The sequence below is a fragment of the Canis lupus genome, chromosome 14, assembly GCF_003254725.2.
Source record: "Canis lupus dingo isolate Sandy chromosome 14, ASM325472v2, whole genome shotgun sequence".
Lineage (NCBI taxonomy): Eukaryota > Metazoa > Chordata > Mammalia > Carnivora > Canidae > Canis > Canis lupus.
In genome coordinates this window covers 53,772,975-53,790,881 of record NC_064256.1, presented here as the reverse complement: position 1 = coordinate 53,790,881, position 17,907 = coordinate 53,772,975, and the positions used below count along the sequence as shown (strand labels likewise).

The window sequence follows — 17,907 nt, the reverse complement described above, 5'->3', positions numbered from 1 at the left end:
GTGAGTGGAGAATGTGGGGGAGTTGCAGCTAATTTCAATGTAAGATGGGCAATTAAATCAAGTATGACTTGGTCAGCAGAACCGTTAGGAAAGACAAGTGACTTATAAATAGAATTTCTAGGTGGGGGAAGCTAAGGCCAAAATCTCTTTTCCTATGACTGCATTCTCAATGATAATTTGACAAAGGTACAAGGGTCCAAAAATTATGGAGGCGAAAATGTCTAACCTTTAGCCTAATGTCTAATTACAATAAGAGAATGCAATAGAATATTCCTGAAAGCAAAAACACACTCAGAGAATAAAAATCAGGGAAAATTATTCTAGTTCTGAACCAACTACTAATGAGACCACAGTAGGAATACCACCCAGTAGTTGGAACCTTGTTAAAGCAAAGGAAATCAAAAGAAATTAGAGGAAAACTGAGCAATAATATGATTGAAATGAAAGGGGTTCCTGCCATAGAAAATGGGTTTAAGGTAAAGACCACAATTCCTTTTAGCGGAGAGCATCACATGAAGGTATAGTAGATTCTTAACAAAGCAGGAGCAGACTGTGGGTTAACGGAACATGTTTCAAACCATCATGGTTTCTGGTTCTGGATTAGTCATGGTTCAAGATCATCACTTCGACACTAAGGTAAGTCTTTCTATATGAGCTACAATGACTAAGGAGGGGATTTAAATAGAGCAATGGAAGTCTAAAACAAGATATCCAGATAAGTGCTGGTGACAGTTTTTAGTTGCAAGGACAAAGCCAATTCTCATACAGGCTGCCTTCCTAAGTCTTTGACACATAATGTGAACATATTTTAAAGAAAAATTGTTGCCCACCATGAGAGGGCCATGTTTTCTAATTAGCATGAAAAGAAATAGTCTTGAAGGGTTAGAGATAGTTAGTTAGCATATGCATTGTAGCATGTCAATTCAACTCCATGGAGCCTGATTAGTCATGGGTATAAATAGGCCATTTGAAGAACAGGGTAAGCACCCGGCAGTGGCCAGAATGACCACAGTAATAGGAGAGAGTAAGAGTACCATGGGAGGACTGCACTGGGACTGCTGGGTTAGGAGGTTCTACAAAACAAGCAGCAGATGTGTTAACTCAATCATGGGAATCCTTCCAAATGTGTTCATATATTAAATTATCACACACACTTTAAATATCTTACAGTTTTGTCAACTACATCTCAATATAGCTGGGGGGAGGGGGATACAAAGCAGTCACTGAATATTCAGTCCACCAGGAGTTGGGATATTTGAGAATGCTTTCTACAGGTGGGTGAGCTGCAGACCCCATCTCATCTGGTGCTGAGGCCAAGTTAAGCTTTGAGAACAGCTCTGACCACGACTATTCTCTTTCCTTCCAAAGAAAGAACTGTTCACTGAGAGGGAGACCTCTGGCTCACTGCTGGCCCTTGAGCAGATTCATTCAGTTTGGCAGATCCAACCTGACCCTGCTTCTGGTTTCAACCTTATCACTGTGCTCTTTGACTTGCTTTCTCTAATGGAAAGGCTTGGGAGAGAGCAGCAGAGCTGTACAACCCAATGAATCCTCCTATTTCCTGTGTCAAAAACCTTAAAAAGCAATTTGACCAATACCACTCTGGAGGCAGGGATCATGGGGGTCTATAAATATGCTGTCCCTTAGGTGCAGAAATTCTGCTAGCAATGCAACATTTTCCGGGACTTTTCCAAGTGCATCTTGACTAGAAGTGGGGTCCCTGTGAGATGCTGGCCAGGGTAAGGGACACACTGGCTACATTTAGTTGAACAATCAGTGGATCTAGAAAACAGCTGCACTGCTTGGTCTGAATGTATTTGAAATCCATGGCCTATTTTGCATTAGCATGAACCTCTAAGAAGGTCCACTGCCTGCTTTAATTGGAACACAAATGCATTTCAGGCTGAAATTTGACAAAAACTATTTACTTGGGCCATGCTGAACCAAGAGGCACATCCCCTCACCTCTTCCACGGGGAAGGGAACTGGAGTTAATGCTTTCAGGACAGGAATAGCATCAATTTGAGTATCACATCTCACACATTGATCCTTCAGAGCTTTGAAAAAAGAACAGAATATTAGTCCCCTCGTTGCCCAAGGAGGATGTTAACCTGCACCCCTGTAAGAGCGAGGACACCACGAAAGTCACCTTCCCCCGCTGGATGGGCCAGCTGCCAACTGTGAACGGGAACTTGGTTAGAGTAAAAGATTCTTTGTCGGGAATGTGGAAATGGTGACATTAGGGACGAGCCTGGGCTGGAGGATAAAGCTTCAATGAAATTTGCAAGTTCATTTTGGTTTATATACCTGTTGGAGCTGAGACATTAAATGCAGAAGGCTTTTAATCTAGGTATTTTAAACACTACTTGATACCGTGGACTAGTGCCACTCAACAGAGAGTACTTCAAGGACAGAGCTATCTCTGAACCAGAATAAGACCCCAGGAAGGCTGATTCAGCCCAGAGCATTTGGGACGGGGTTATTTTCTTTTGTTTCAACATTCACTTTTGACAGAACTGGCTTTTCTCTTTGCCCCTGCTGGAGAGCTAATAACTTCCTTCACGTTCACCTTACTCTAGTCGCCCACACAGGCGAGTGCAGCTGACTCCACGTGCATGTATGCCCTGTGTTCTATTTACGTTCATTTGTATCAGTCATTTGCTATCCAGATACAGAGAGAGAGATGGCCTAAGTAAGCAAACGCAGGGACGGGTCAGGTAGGTTAGCTTGACAAAAAAAAAACAACATGGAAGAAATAACTACGGAACACAGGCTGCTTGCCATAGAGCAAGTCACAGGCAAGACAAAAAGGAAGATTACAGCCAAACCCTCTCCTGTCTCAGGCAGGGCTATTTGTTCCTGACATTTCTAAAGGTGTGTTCAATTCCTGCACACATCTGAGAGTTCTACAGCTGTGGCTAACACTGAAAATAAATAATCCAAATCAGCTTGGCCATATTAACTGTGAAATCCACTTTACTAGTGAGATAGAATTTACCTCAGGCCATACAGGTCAATAGCTTTGGAGAGGGAATTCCAAAGATGAAGGCCCTTCATAGAAAATGCTCAGCCTTCAGACCTGTGTAGTTCTAAATCAGAGGGCTTAGCACCTCCAAGCCCTCCAGCTGCTGTGAGGGCAAACCCAGGAAAGAGGTGGTCATTGGATATAACCTAAATCCCCTCTCTGCTGCCTCTCCTCAACCCCTGAAACAGAATGCCGTTGAGGTCTGCTACCTTGATTCCCCTGAAAGCAAAGAGGCAACTCATGAGGTATGGAAGCCTGGAGGGAACAAAGGCAAGTGTGAACGTGTGTGAGCTCATACTTTGGCATGATGAAAAGTAGGTACTCTTCAAAAGGTCTGCTCTGTGGCAGAGGGGCTCGTTACTGAGAGCAGAGCTTCACTGCCCACACAAAGGCAAGTAGAGAGGGAAGGGGCTGAGGGAGGTTAGAATGCAGACAATATGGAACCAGAGATTGTTGAATCTTAAAATCTGCGGGCTACTAGCAAAGTAATTTAAAGATATTGGTGAGGGCAAAGAGCAAAGAATGGACTTGGCAGGAAGATGTGTTTTCCTGTTGACTGTGTACAGGTAGCCTTTGGAAATTTTAGTAGAAAAAAGGATGTCTATCAGCCAAAATGAAAATGAATCTGGGGTAAGCAGAATAAAGGCCCCCCTAAAGATGTCCACATTCTAATTTCCAGAATCTGTGAATACGTTAGGTTACACGGCAAAGGGGACTTATGATGTAGGTGGGATTGAGGTTGATAATCAGCTCAACCTAAAATAAATAGATTACTCTGGATTATCCTCATGGTCCCAGTATAATCATACGGGTCCTTATAAGTAGAAGAGGAAGGCAGAGAGGTTTGAGTGATGCAAGAAGTGGCTGGCTCTGAAGACGGAACCGGAAGGCCACAAGCCAAGAACTGTGGTGTCGGCAAGGAAACAGATTCTCCCCTAGTGCCTGCAAGAGAGAACACAGCCCCGTCAACACCCTGACTTTACTTCACTGAGACTTGTAATGAGCAAATATAAGATAGTAAATTTGTGTTGTTTTATGGCACTTCGTTGGTGGTAAGTTATTAAAGCAGCAATAGGAACTAATACAGAGCCCAAGAGTTGCATGACATGTAAATGTGCAGTTTTTGCATTAAGCTTTCTCTGAGGTGAGGACTGCCAGGAAACCAACAAACACTTGGGGAAAAGAAAATGGATTTTGTTGCATAAATGGAAGGCATGTTACTCTTTCTGCTTGGTTGGCCAGCTAGCATCCTGGTTTCATCTCCTGCATTTTATGCAGTAGCCTGCTGGGAATCAGAACAACATTTATCACTTATTATCCCAGGAGAACTACTTTCCAACACATAGTTGATCCCAACACTGCCAAACTGATCCTAAGGGATGACTTGTGAAGCGATCAGCCATGTAGCTAAAGGCTATTCGACCAAAGAATGGGAGAGTCACCTGTCATCTTGTGGTTTCTGAATACCTGAAACCCAACTATTCCAGAATATACTCGAGAAGTATTCCAGAATACTTCTCTCTGTACTCCTTGGGGCAAGGCGGCAGGGGGGAGTAGGAGATAGGTTGGGGAAGACCATCCTGTTTTACTTCCATACTCAGGATGGGATTAAGGAAAAGGCAGTGCCCGTGCCACATTCAAGGTCATTCAAGAGTCAGTGTCATAGGTAGAAAAGAATTCCAGGATATGGAAAGCTGGGTTTCCAAATTGCCAACACACTCACTTGAGAACTAAATGAAATTCGGGTGGGGAGATGAGAATGGGGAAATGTACCTGAGACCAAATATCCAATGTGCTGCTTTTCTTATAATTTGAATGACCATTCATGTGACATATAAACTAAGAAATGCAAGATCAGATCCATCTCTAGGACATCACTCTTTTTAAATATAATGCATCATTCACAGCACACAGCACATAACTATTCATGATCTGCCTCCTTTGAGAGAAAGACACTACTAAAGTTACTAGAGAAGACGGGAGAGAGACTGAAGTGGGGTTTGTTAAAGACACTCTCTCATTGGCACCCCAATGACTACTACTACCTGTGGCCCCATTATGTTTTCAACAAGTGGCTAATGGGAATGGTCTGGTGCTAACAACTCCAGGAGGGAAGAGGAGCCAGTGGGTGAGCCCTGGGGCGTGGTCTCCTCTGAATGAGCAAGCACATTTTCAACACAATTGGCTGCCTAATCGCGTGTTGCAAACTTGGCTGATGTATTTGGATGTGTAAGCAATTAAGTTTCTGCTAAAAGCCTTGGTTGGTAATGCTTTTGTTCTCCATTTCTTACAACTGAACTAACAGAGGGAAGAAAATTGTATGAAAATCGTTTTCAATATGTTCGGTTTTGCTTTTTAACTTTTCTTTTCAAAACATTTTTCAATTAAGCTAGCCAACGGATCCCTGGTTTTTTATACCCCCAAATACCGCATGAAGTAGATAACAAAGAGAAAAAGAAACACGGTGGGTAAGTAAAAGTAGTTCTGCTAAAAAAAAAAACTTCTGACAAAAAAAAAAGCAAAAAACCCTACATGTTCCTATTAAACCACATCATTCACGTGTGATTAACTGCACTGAGTGCCTTTGTGTACTAGTCACAGGGTCGGTTCTGGGTATTGAGGAGTAAGACTGTGGTCTCTGACCTCAAGACACAGCCCTCTGAGCAGGCCTTCGACAGATACGGCCAAATGTCCGAGTTACCAGAAATTTCATGAGGAGAGACCCTTCATTTCCAGAAGAACGAGAACTATAAACCACAGGCTCTGAATAGTCTGCTTTTCAATAACCAGCCCTGGCATAGCATCCACTAAGATTTTTGTAGCCCATCTAACGCATCACGTCACTAGTTAATTAGAAAATTATCTGCACTGATTCACCGGGTGCCAAGAAATGGCAGTCATGCTGTTGCCTCCCGTCATTTCGGAAATTAAGCAGACCACAAAGAAATAAAACAAAACAAAACAGCCGTATCTTTCACAGAAGAAATAACGCAACTCCGGTCTCTAAACACCCTTGTTCTTGCGCTCACTTCCTGTGGACACCGCACACGACCGCGCCTGGGGATTTCAATGGCAGCGAGAACTTGATCCCAAACGTCTCCGCGGGCAACACCAAACTCACGCTTCTTGGGTAAGCGGTTGTGCGTCATGAAAATACAAGGCCCGGCAGCCCGGGGGGCTCGGCGGTTGGGCGCCTGCCTCCGGTCTAGGGCATGACCCCAGGGATCCGGGATCGAGTCCCGCGTCGGGCTCCCTGCGTGGAGCCCGCTTCTCCCTCTGCCTGTGTCTCTGCCTCTCTCTCTGTGCCTGTGTCTTCCATGAATAAGCAAATAAATAAAATAAAATATTTAAAAAGAAAGAGAATACAAGGCCTACGTTTGGATTCCAGCTCCTGTGCACACCCCGCAACACCAGCCAGGCCACCGCCAGGGCGTGACCCCGGGGTCCCGGGATCGAGTCCCGCGTCCGGCTCCCTGCGTGGAGCCCGCTTCTCCCTCTGCCGGTGTCGCTGCCTCTCTCTCTGTGCCTGTGTCTTCCGTGAATAAATAAATAAAATAAAATATTTAAAAAGAAAGCGAATACAAGGCCTACGTTTGGATTCCAGCTCCTGTGCACACCCCGCAACACGGCCAGGCCACCATCTGAAGAGGGTAAAACTTCTCACGGTCCCGGGGCGCCCGGGAGCGTCAAGTCCCGCGGCCCAGAGGGCAGCCGCGGAGCAGGCCGGGGCCGCAGACCCGCCGACAGGCAGCCCCGAAACATCGAGAACCGACACGGGCTGCTGGGGCTCCCGGTCTACACGCACACGCTTAGAAACCCATTTATGTCTTTTTTTTTTTCCCCTTTTTTTTAAATTTAAAATTCCCTTTGCCAACACACAGCCCAACAGGCAGGGCTCACGCCCTCACGCGCCCTCCTCAGGGCCCGGCGCCCAGTCCCCCGTCCTCCCCCCCGCCTCCCCTTGCCACCGCCGACCGCCGTCCCGGGGCATCTCTCAAGCGCGGAAGGAAGGTAAGAAATGGCGCGACGGGTCACGAGGGGCAGGCGGGGAACCGAGCCGGGAAACATGAAGGGCGGCGGCCCACGGGAGGCCCCTAACTCCGGGAAGCCGACGAGGCCTCGCCCACGGGGCTCTAACGGGGCCGCGCGTCCTCCGCGGGGACTCACCTGCCCACGGGGCCGGGGTCGGGGGAGAGGCGCCCCGCTGACAAGCTCTGCCGGCGTCCGAGGCCTGGTGTGAGGGCGCGACCCCGGAAGTCCCCTCACGCGCGCTCGGGGGCCACGCGTCCGGGCGGCGCCATGTGTGCGCCCGCGGGCCGCCGCGCTGCAGTGCGCAGGCGCCAACGCTTCTCCTCAGCCTGGGCCTCGCCGAAGGCTTGCGGTCCAGGGCCGCCGCGAGGACTTCCAGAACCTACTTGCGACCTCCGTCGGGAAGACCTTCGGCGCCGCCTGCCAGGACCGTGGAGGTTTTGGGATCGAAGACGATTGCACCGATTCTTCCGGGGTTCCGCACCGTGGAGGGCCGCGGAGGAGGTGGCCCCTGCGTGACCTGCGTGACCTTGCGCGGCCCTCCTGGCTCCGCACGGATGCGCGGCTTTGAGGTTCGGGGGTGCGAAAGGAAGGAACAGCCGAACAGCCGAGGAGCTGTCGCGCCCCAGCAAACCAGCACGTTACCCCAGGAACTTAGAGTTTGCAGTTTCTGCAACGCCTTCCGGTTGTAGTGCGTCACTGCAGGTGAGAGGACCTCCCCTCCCACTCCCCCCTCCCCCCTCCTTCCCGTCCGGTCCCCCTCCTTCCCCTCCCCATCCTTCCTGTCCCTTTCCTCCCCTCCCCCCTCCTTCCCCTCCCCCATCCTTCCCCTCCCCATCCTTCCCGTCCCTCTCCTCCCCTCCCCCCTCTCCTACCCTCCCCATCCTTCCCGTCCCTTTCCTCCCCTCCCCCCTCTCCTCCCCTCCCTATCCTTCCCGTCCCTCTCCTCCCCTCTCCTCCCCATCCTTCCCCTCCCCATCCTTCTCCTCCCATCCTTCCCGTCCCTCTTCTCCCCTCCCCCCTCTTCTCCCCTCCCCCTCCTTCCCCTCCCCATCCTTCCTGTCCCTCTCCTCCCCTCCCCATCCTTCCCGTCCCTCTTCTCCCCTCCCCCTCTTCTCCCCTCCCCCTCTTCTCCCCTCCCCCTCCTTCCCCTCCCCCATCCTCCCCCTCCCCATCCTTCCCTTCCCTCTCCTCCCCTCCCTCCCCCTTCGCCCCTCCGCCCTCCCCCTCCCTAGAGCGTTCGTTCTCTCCTGGGTGTAGGCCTGGCCTGTGGGAGCGCAGAGACCAGCTGAGGGAGGAGGGAGCGCTCGCGCGGAGGGAGCCCCGGCTTCCACCAGACGCCGCCGCTGCTCCTCTCGGCTCACCCTCTCACATCATATTCTTGTCTTTGGAGCCAGAGTGACGACATGTTATCACCAGGCCTTGCGCAGGGGCATTTTCAACTTCACACGACACAGCCTGGGCTAAATGGCCAGGCCGCACCGGCGGCGGCTGACAGGTGACCCGGCCCGTGGCTGGTATTCCAACCATGCACATCACCTACGAGTGCAAAGGGCAACCCTAAACCCAAAGGATCACTCTTAAGGAAAGCAGAGGCAGGACCCACCTCATCCCCACGAACAGACGGAGGCACGGTGGGGAAACCGTGGGGCAAGGATAAAAGCCACCAACGGCTGTGACTCCTGATGTCAGGAAGTGTGTGTAGGGGGTGGGCGGGGTCTGCAATCCCAGAGGGCTTCGGAAACAGACTCGAGGCGGGTGACTGACCGGATTCAGGTTCGTGTTTTCCTGGGGAATTGATTGGATACGGAGCCAGAAGAGCTTGTCCTTAGTTGTTTCCTACCCCAGACCATGTGTTATCTGAGAGGTTGAGAAGTTCGATGAGGCCCTGAGGCAGGCAAAGCTTGGGAAGGAAAAGCAGATAGGCTCCGTGACAGGGCTCTGGGACTCCACCCGCCGCGTGTGTATAAAGTGGGTTAAACTACAAAATTGGGGGATCCCTGGGTGGCTCAGTGGTTTGGCCCCTGCCTTCGGCCCAGGACACGATCCTGGAGACCCGGGATCAAGTCCCAATCGGGCTCCTGGCATGGAGCCTGCTTCTTCCTCCTCCTGTGTCTCTTTCTCTCTATATATATATCATGAATAAATAAGTAAATCTTTAAAAAAATAAAAAAATAAACTACGAATTGTCCTCAGTTGTGTTCCTGAAAGGACTCTCTTTCCACAATCAGTTCCTCCACTAGGAATCTCCATGTTTGTTAAGGTTGCCAATGTGCTCCTCTAGTAGGATGCTCAAGTTGAAGTGCTCAGTGGGAGGTTTGTAAAGATTTTTTTGCGAGGAGGCTATTGCCTTTTGGGAGGAGAGATGGGGAGGTTGCCGACTTCTCATCCCACACCTACTAAGGGGGCTTCTGGGAGACAATGCCAAGAACCTTCAAATATGTCGCCTGAAATCGGGGAACTGAAAGGTCTGGTTCCCGACTCACACTTGAGAAAGGTTATGCTGACCTTGGACTCAAGACAGATTCCTGGCTAGAAATGGTAGAGAAGGCAGAGAAGGGCTAATTGCTTTGGGGGAAAACTTGGGATGGGCCTACCAACCTATGTTTCTTAGGGAAACGGATATGATAATGTTTTTAATAGACACGATTTGAGCTACACAGGGTGGGATTGTTGAAGTCCCGCGGATGGTACTAAGAAGCTGGAACAGTAGAGCATGCAGGCTTGGTGGAAGGAGTGGGAAGCAACCACTTTGAATAGAGAGGCTTTTTGATTGTTATTTTTTGGAAAGGAATACAGAAGGGATGCCTCCCCAAAAGATTCCTCCCTTTAAAAAATAGTCAACTTATACATAAGCTAGGGCCAGAATGAAACTTCAAAGCAAGTAAGAGCTGGAGCTTCTTGCCTTTCCTGCCTCAACCCTTTCAGAACCATTCCCTGGCCACTTACCTCCTCCCAGCCATTTGATCCTACCAACCAGACAGCACGGCTGTGAATGAGGAGATTTTACTTGCTAAATATATTTTAACCTATTCCTTCATCTTCATCCTAAACTCTGTTTTAGTTGAGGTCTTCATCACTCAGTATTTTTCCTTGACTGGATCTGAGCCTCTGGGCTCAGCCTATGTCCCCATTAAATATGCTTTGAATAGGGCAGCACTTCCAAAGAGAAAGGGTTAATGTTTTATATTGGCTTCCCAACTGGACTTTTGAAAAAAGGAAGAGAAAGCTCAGTGGGGCATGGTATGTATCAGCATGGCAGCAGATCGGAAAGAGAATCAATGGCCCACCCCTCCCCATCACCTTCAGGAAGGGTGAGGTGATACTACTATATTTTCTTCAACCTAATTTCCATTTGTAACCCTTTTTCTTTGGATTCAGGTCTTTTTTAAAAAGATTTTATTAATTTATTTGAGAGAGAGAGTGAGAGAGAGAGAGAGCAGGGGAGAAGGGTAGAGGGAGAAGCAGAATCCCCACTGAACAGGGAGCTTGATGTGGGACTCAATCCCAGGATCCTGGGGTTATGACCTGAGCTGAAGGCAGATGCCCAACTGACTGAGCTACCCAGGCACCCCTAGATTCAGGTCATTTGCTAATTTATTTGCAAATTTATTACCTGTTTGTCAGTTGACAGGCAACCCAAGAATTGGATATATTTAATGAGACCAAACCACAGAGAATTAAAAAGAAAAAGAACAATGGAGGAAAAAAATAAAGAATTGATATTGAAGATTCAAATCCTATTCAAAGAAGTTTCTGATGACTACATTTTAAAACGTTATTTACTTCTTCAGTGCCACAAAGCGACAACAATGATACTGCTCACACTCACGGAGCAATTCTTATGTGCTGGAAGAACTTATGGTCACTTTATTTGCATAAATAGGCTATTATATATTCTTGTAAATAGGATGCAGGCTCATTGAGAGTAGGGATCTCTTGGACTCTGTTCATGGCTGTGCTCTCCAGGGCCTAGGGTAAGGTCTGGTTTCTCATTGATGCCAAATAAATATTTGTTGAATAAATGAGTGAGTGGATGCACTGGGTCTTTTGTCACAAAGCCCTGGGAGGTAGGAATGTTTATCACACTCATCCCACAGTTCGTGAACCTGACCTACTGAACCATGAAACCCTGAGGCTTCTGCAGATGGCTTTTGAATCTACTCCGACCAGCCTGCGATGACTTGCTGCTCCTGCTTTCAGTTTCTCCTCCACTTCTTTATCTAGTTCCTTGTCTTCCCCACGGCACTTTCAATGCAAAAAGACACAGCCAGCAACTATGATCCACAGCTGTACAGCCAATTAATGGTGACGCTTTGAAGCCAAAATTTGTGATTCTGAGTCACCTAGTCACCTCATTCAAGCCAGCTTATCCCAATCAGGACAAAATGGCTCATTAGTTACTGAAGTCGAGTATTGGTTAGCTCTTGAAAGCTGCACACGTCTGCTGGGTTTTTGTTGACCTATTGAAAAAATAATTACTTAGACCATGATTACTAAATTCAGTTATCCAGTTTATTATTATTATTATTATTATTATTATTATTATTATTATTAGAGAGGGTGAGAGGCAAGAGGGCAAAGAGAGAGGGAGACAGAATCTTAAGCATGTGTGGAGCCTGACTTAGGGCTCGATCTCACAACCTTAGATCATGACCTGAGCCAAAGTCAAGAGTCAGATGTTTAACTGACTGAGCCACCGGATGCCCCAGGTTTAGATTTTTAAGAGAGTGAATCAGATTACAGTGAAGCTGAAAGAGACCTTCAAGGACAGGGGTTGAAATACTTTTTCTAAATATATGAGTAAACTGTGACACAGAAGGAATCTGTTCAAGGCAACTCACTGAGTTAGTGAAGAATCATGGGAAGAAGACCTAGTCCTCTGCCTTCCACAGCCATGTGCTAGGCTAGCTTCCTCCTCACAGGTTCATGTGTCATGGGTTTGATTTGATTACACACCAATTTTGGAACAAGATGCGTCAAGTTGAATGAGACCAATGATTTTCTTCTACCTATTATGCTTTTTCAAAAAGTGGCAACAGGAAAAAATTATGTGGCAGTTTGCTACCTACCCCTTAGGCCTGAAATGCTCTTTATGTCCCCCAATTACTTTTTCTTTTGTTGCTATTTCAGATTTTGTGATTTAATGTTTTCCATAAGGTCCTACGCAATTCCTGAGTCTAAGAGCATGCTCACATCCCACAGTTCTGTATCCAGAAAAGGATATTACAAATTGGATCTGCACTAAAGGTATACAGAATTTTATGAAGTCCTTCTATAATGAACACCTTTTTGGGAGAGCAGGGGGAGGTTGGTGGAAAGAAATACAACTCCGAAATATAAATAACATGTTTGGACAACTACACTGAGAGCCCGATGAAATCAAATTCCTAATCCTGCATCTTTCAAGGAAACAAATCCTTGCCAACCCTTCACCTTAATACCACCTAACTAACTTGAGGAACCCATGTTGGGATGGTGAGGACGTAGAAAGTCCTACTCCTAGGGGAACCCTAATGTCAATCATCACCCATAGTCAGAAGTTCCTCTTAAATTATAATTGCCCTAGCACAGTCCAGTGAGAGGGTTAAAAATGAGTTTATTCTGTCTGTTGGATATGGATTTCCTGTGACTGTCACTTTTGGTTTCTTGGTTAGGAGGAAAGTCTAATCAGGCAGCACAGGGGAAGTTGCACAGAGCCTGTGTGTTGATAAGTGGGGACTGGCATGGCCAGTTGTGAGGTCCTGTGAGCTACATGGTGTTCTCCACAATCATAAAAGCAAAGGCTTCAGGAAATGGAGTTCCAAAGACTGGAATAGAGGGGATGGTATCCAGAGGATACATGTCATTTACCTCTCCTCCATCCAGGTGGGGTCTGAGAAATATGGTTAGATCAACAAGGCCAAGGTCAAGTGAAACTTTTCATTAGGACAGTGCTTCTGGGCTTCTCATGTACATCGGTCTTCCAAGTCCCTTCACGTAGGACTCCTAGAGAAGGAGAAGTTGTTCGAGCTGGAACTATTTACATTAAGGATTTTGAGAGAAAGATACATTTAAACAAAAGTTCACTTCTATATAGCAAACGTATCTCTGAGCAATCCAAAGGCTTGGCTACAAATGACAAGGAAGCTGTCCAGAAGTCCAGACCCATCAAACTTCAGGCTCCTATGAAAGCCCCTCCCACGTGTCACGGAGCATATGTCTCAATTCTCTAATGAATGGAAATCATTTGGGTGGTCCTCAAGTACCTACCAAGCATAGAGACAGTGTTTTGGGATTTGTGGCTGACAGAAATTCACCAAATTTAATAGCCTCACTGATTATACTTTTCCCTTATCCTGGTTTAATGCTGAACATCCTAATCTGAAATTATTTCCGATTCGTTGATCCCACTCACTGATAACCCTCTTGGTTCTGGCCCACAAGGTGACTACTTTTCAGAGCTCATTGCCATTGGTGAACCAAACATGGATTGGCACATCCACGGACCTCATGTGCTACTCCCTTTTCCGTTCTCACGACAGAAGTTACTGGTAGATGACGGCACATTTCTTATTTTTTTTTTAAAGATTTATTTATTTATTCATTCAGAGAGAGCAAAGAGAGAGGCAGAGACACAGGCAGAGGGAGAAGCAGGCTCCATGCAGGGACCCCGATGCGGGACTCAATCCTGGGTCTCCAGGATCACACCCCGGGCTGCAGGCGGCACTAAACCGCTGTGCCACCAGGGCTGCCCAACGGCACCTTTCTTATAAAGTGAAGATATGGTCTCATATCCATCACCAGGTATTTATTTGAACTTCTACTAGGTGCCAGGTACTCCAAGTAGTCAGTGTGAGGCAATCACAGTTGGCAAATCACATGAAACCAATTTTCCATTTCAGGTCCAGATCCTACATTCAATCCCACTCCCTTAGACAGTGTATGGAGTGACGCACCTCAGCTGGTTTGCTCCCACCAACACGCTCTCTTTCCAAAGGATTATAATAGGAAGCCTCTTGCATGAGAAAGGGCTCAGTCAAGAAAATTTTGAATAATTCAATACTGGTTGTATTTTCCTAAAAGTCAAAAAGTAAATGGATGGTTTTTGTGGCCCTGAGGGAAAGTAAAGTTTATTTTCACAAAATCCATCTTTGAAAATAGTTACAGTGGTTGCTAAATATAAGGTTGCTACCTATCAGCTTTTTGGTGAGCTTTAAAATCACTTTGTGAGAAAGCTAAGTTATAGAAAGTGAATTCTCTTTTGTTCAAGCCATAATTCCTGGGTTCTCTGGCATACAATATAAAAACTTTTTCCTCCTGATTTTGTTTAGGTGTCTTGGAAATATATCCTGATACGTTATTAACTTCCGGCAAGGTGCTTGAAGCCTCTTTTTGATGCCTGATCTCAATGTGACTCTCTCTTAAATTTTATATATTATATGTGCTCTTCAAGTGATCCTTTTAAATGCTAGAAATAACAGTTGTAGTGCCAGAATGTCCTTAGAAAATTGAGATAGTAATGGTTATCTGCCTAGATGGTTCCTTCAGCAGAATGACAGTACACATTATCCAATAATAACAACTTTAAATGTATGCAGAGAAAAAAATTAATAAAATATTTCCCTTTTGTGGTAGAAACTACTGTAAGATTATTTATAAAATGATGGAAAAATGAAAGGTGTAATAAATATTGTCAAATTTTTAATCGACAAACCAACATAACCAATTATGTATCAGGGTAAATAGTAAATCAACACTCAACAGTGCCAGATAAGGAGAATAAACGTGAGAACCAGGTGTCAGAGACTGGAAACCACCAAAATGTTGGATTCTCTGATGAGACTCACAGAGATTTTTATGGCTATTGGGAAACCAGTTTGACCTATAGAAGTATTTTAAAATTCATTTAATTCTATGCAATCTTATTCCTTTTTATCAACTTTGAACGAATCCCTATTACCAAAGAAGCCAACTATAAATCAACTTGTGGCATTGGTAGCGAGCTTTCAATATTATTACAAGACTTTTAACGTCTAGGTCCAATGTCTACAAATGAAATGTTTCTATTGAGATTCTTTTGATTTGATTTCTTATAGATTAGCTGTTTTGCTCTCCTTTCTCTGATGAAGGGTACCAAATAGAACACTTACCGGCTAGTACAGAGCTCATTTCCAAGGGCTTTCAGGTTGGTGCTCACTCAGATTTTTGAAAAAAAGTTTTCAAATTTTCTTTCTTGCAAAGCTTGTATTTTTTGGCTGTGGAGGCTATAGGAATATACGATCACAATTCCTGTATATTAGGAAAAATGCCACTTTTGAATTTCATAACTTTCCCCCTAGATTTCTTGTTAATTTTTTCCAGCACATTTCATCTACAAGGACTTATAATAAATGTTGCATTTTCTATAGCTTCATTTAAATATATTTATAGGAGAATTAAGCGGGAAGACAGGTCAGGTGTTCCCTCCCATGTGTCACATGCCACACGATACCAAGGTTGTAGCTTGCCTTCGAAGGTAGGAAGAGAGTAGTGGCTTGGGGGCTTTGCTTCAGATCAGCATCCCTGCGTGGGATTATGGGAACCCACGAGCTGCTCTGTGCAGTCACCCCAGGGTAATAGCACATTGTTACTGAACACATGGGATCTATCTGCAAGGGATTGAGAAGAGAATCACAGAGCTAGTCAAGTTTCAAAGTGATGACCTCTTCAGTTTCATAATTGTGACATATCATGGCAGGTCATAGCAGGCACATTTCCTTTAGTAACTTTTCCTTCTCTCTTCTTCTACACAACCTACCCTCTGCACATGAATGTTCTCTGTCAAACCTTTGACTTCCCTGATCCTCAAATAGGAAGACAGGGACAATCATTTGTCTTATGTAGATGTTTTTATTTTCTGCGGGAGCATTGGAAACTAAAGACCTATGAATTTAGAAGGTCAGATCAGCTTCAAGTATAGAAGATCAAGTATTTAAACCTCAAAGACTCTCAAGTAAACCTTCACAGCAGAGTGTGAAATCAACACTATACATTTAAGGCTTAAAGTTAAGGTTTTATTTCTGAAGTATGCATGTGCGCATGTTCACATGTGCGTATGTTGGCTTAACACATCAGCATCAATGCAAGATGCAAGTTCGCCAGAAAATTATAAACTCCCTACTACTGATCTCTCCATTTACTTGGGTGTCACATTGTTCCTCTTAGCCTGTGTTGTTGGTGACTGAACATAAGACAGTCAAGGAGATATTATATCAACTTCTGGGTAAAGCCATACTTTATCGTCTCAAAAATCTTGTACTCTGGTGTTTAAACATTTTTGTGTGGAATTTTAAAACTGCCAATGGTGAAGAGATGTAGCTTAGGTTCTTTACTGTCATTGGCATTTAAATGTTAGAATTTGTCTGACTATCGTTTTATAAAAGATTTGAAATAGTAGAGATATGGATACTTAGATTTCATTTCTCTTGCTTGGAAAAAATGGTTAGAATGTGACTTGCCGTCTGTATTTCTCTTCTGTTTAGTTAGGCTTTAGGTTGCCATATTGTCGTTGTTGTTTTTAACTTTTAAAAAATCCAAAATAATTTAGTGACCAGTCTTTTACAAGGCAGCTGAATCCTGCACTGATGCAATTCAATGTATCTGGGTACCACAGTGTTTTAAGCTATAGAGTGACATGAGTTTGCATTTAGAATTAAGTACAAAACATTTGTTGAGTAAGTTTTACTTCTTCTTTTAATTGCTGGTTTTAATCTGTGAATTGTTCTCCCTACATTAGAGCATAGAGAGTGGAAGGAGTGGATTTGTATCTTGTTATAGAGCCTTAAGGAAGTTAACAAAATATACTTGGCGGGGGCAAGTTGGTATTCATTTACTTTCAACTAATTGAGAGTGAAAACTGAGTTCTAAGTTTCAGGAAAATTAATCCCATGTTCATGTTTCTATTGAAACAATTTTTTATCTTGCGGAAAGCTTCTTAATCAAGGTACTCTCTCACTGGGTGACAGAAAACATTAAAGTATGCATAAAATAAAAATATACTCAACATACTCGTTTTCCTTTTATTTCAGATTAGGACAGATCTAGCAATATATATTGAAGTTAGAGAAAAAGGGCAAACTTTCTTCTGCAGAGGCCCTGTCCTGCCTGTTTTGACCCCTAATCAAGGTCAGGATTGATCCCTGGAGGCATAAGAAGCATTCCCTTAAAAAGCTACTGACTCTGTCCCTTGCAGGCTCCTAAGCCCTCAGTGGAATCCATGGCTGTGATTGGTATTTGGAGCCAAGTAAATGATATAGTAAAAAAGAGTCATAAAGTTACAAACAGTAATCATGTTTTTCTTTTTTTTTTTAAATGTTCAGAAGTGATGATGTCAACTTCTATTAGAATAAAAACATGAAAACATGAGATGATTATGTGAGGAAGCCAATTTTTGAACGTGAAGATAGTTTGTAACATAATGTGTTTGACAAGCAGCCCCCAGTTTTATTGACTAAGTTTGAGTACAGTTTGGTTTATGAATCCCCAATTCCTAAGGAAATGATTTTAAACAAATTGCGGGACAGGAGTACACAAATTTACGGCTTGGCTCTGGCGGGGAAGAATGGTCTCTCCGAAAGAATAAAATCCTAGGGGTTATAAATGGGTCCAAAAGAATTAGATTTTTTATTTATACTTCAGAAATGTAATCAAGTGAATGAAATGGTTTCATATACATTTTTACATCCAACAGCAGTGACACACTGTTCATACATTAATTCTATAGGAAAATGTACATCCTTCTTTTTTGCTAAGTAAGATTTGCCAAGTGTTCATGGACAAAACACCTTTCATTGCAACCTGAACTAGTGGAATAACAAGGGTAAGCCGTGTTCC

The 17,907-nt window shown here is 44.8% G+C and overlaps 3 protein-coding genes and 1 long non-coding RNA gene across 30 annotated transcripts in view; 2 read left to right on the top strand and 2 right to left on the bottom strand.

Annotated features, from left to right (window-relative positions):
- The window catches only part of MDFIC (MyoD family inhibitor domain containing), a 291,855-nt gene extending 284,525 nt beyond the window's left edge, over positions 1-7,330 (bottom strand). Inside the window, exon 1 of one of the 3 annotated variants that reach the window (XM_049093830.1) lies at positions 7,192-7,330. The gene's annotated coding sequence lies outside the window, so the exon portion shown is untranslated. The remainder of the gene's footprint in view (positions 1-7,191) is intronic. The other 2 variants (XM_035698709.2, XM_049093831.1) reach the window with 2 other exon arrangements.
- On the top strand, positions 568-11,328 carry LOC112670848 (uncharacterized). The gene is made up of 5 exons (XM_049093438.1): positions 568-636; positions 2,099-2,194; positions 6,906-7,035; positions 7,237-7,758; positions 10,681-11,328. The coding sequence occupies exons 1-4, from the start codon at positions 568-570 to the stop codon at positions 7,743-7,745; spliced, it is 804 nt and encodes a 267-aa protein (XP_048949395.1). The 3' UTR covers positions 7,746-7,758; positions 10,681-11,328.
- A 1,016-nt stretch (positions 11,329-12,344) lies between these two features.
- Positions 12,345-17,907, top strand: part of LOC112670784 (uncharacterized) — a 9,338-nt gene continuing 3,775 nt past the window's right edge. The window contains exons 1-2 of one of the 2 annotated variants that reach the window (XR_003143224.3): positions 12,345-13,586; positions 15,132-15,220. This is a non-coding gene — a long non-coding RNA (uncharacterized LOC112670784). The remainder of the gene's footprint in view (positions 13,587-15,131; positions 15,221-17,907) is intronic. The other variant, XR_003143225.3, reaches the window with a different exon arrangement.
- Positions 17,675-17,907, bottom strand: part of FOXP2 (forkhead box P2) — a 554,671-nt gene continuing 554,438 nt past the window's right edge. For all 24 annotated transcript variants that reach the window (XM_049093828.1, XM_035698685.2, XM_049093821.1 and 21 more), the window contains one exon: positions 17,675-17,907. This exon is cut by the window's right edge and continues 3,777 nt beyond it. The gene's annotated coding sequence lies outside the window, so the exon portion shown is untranslated.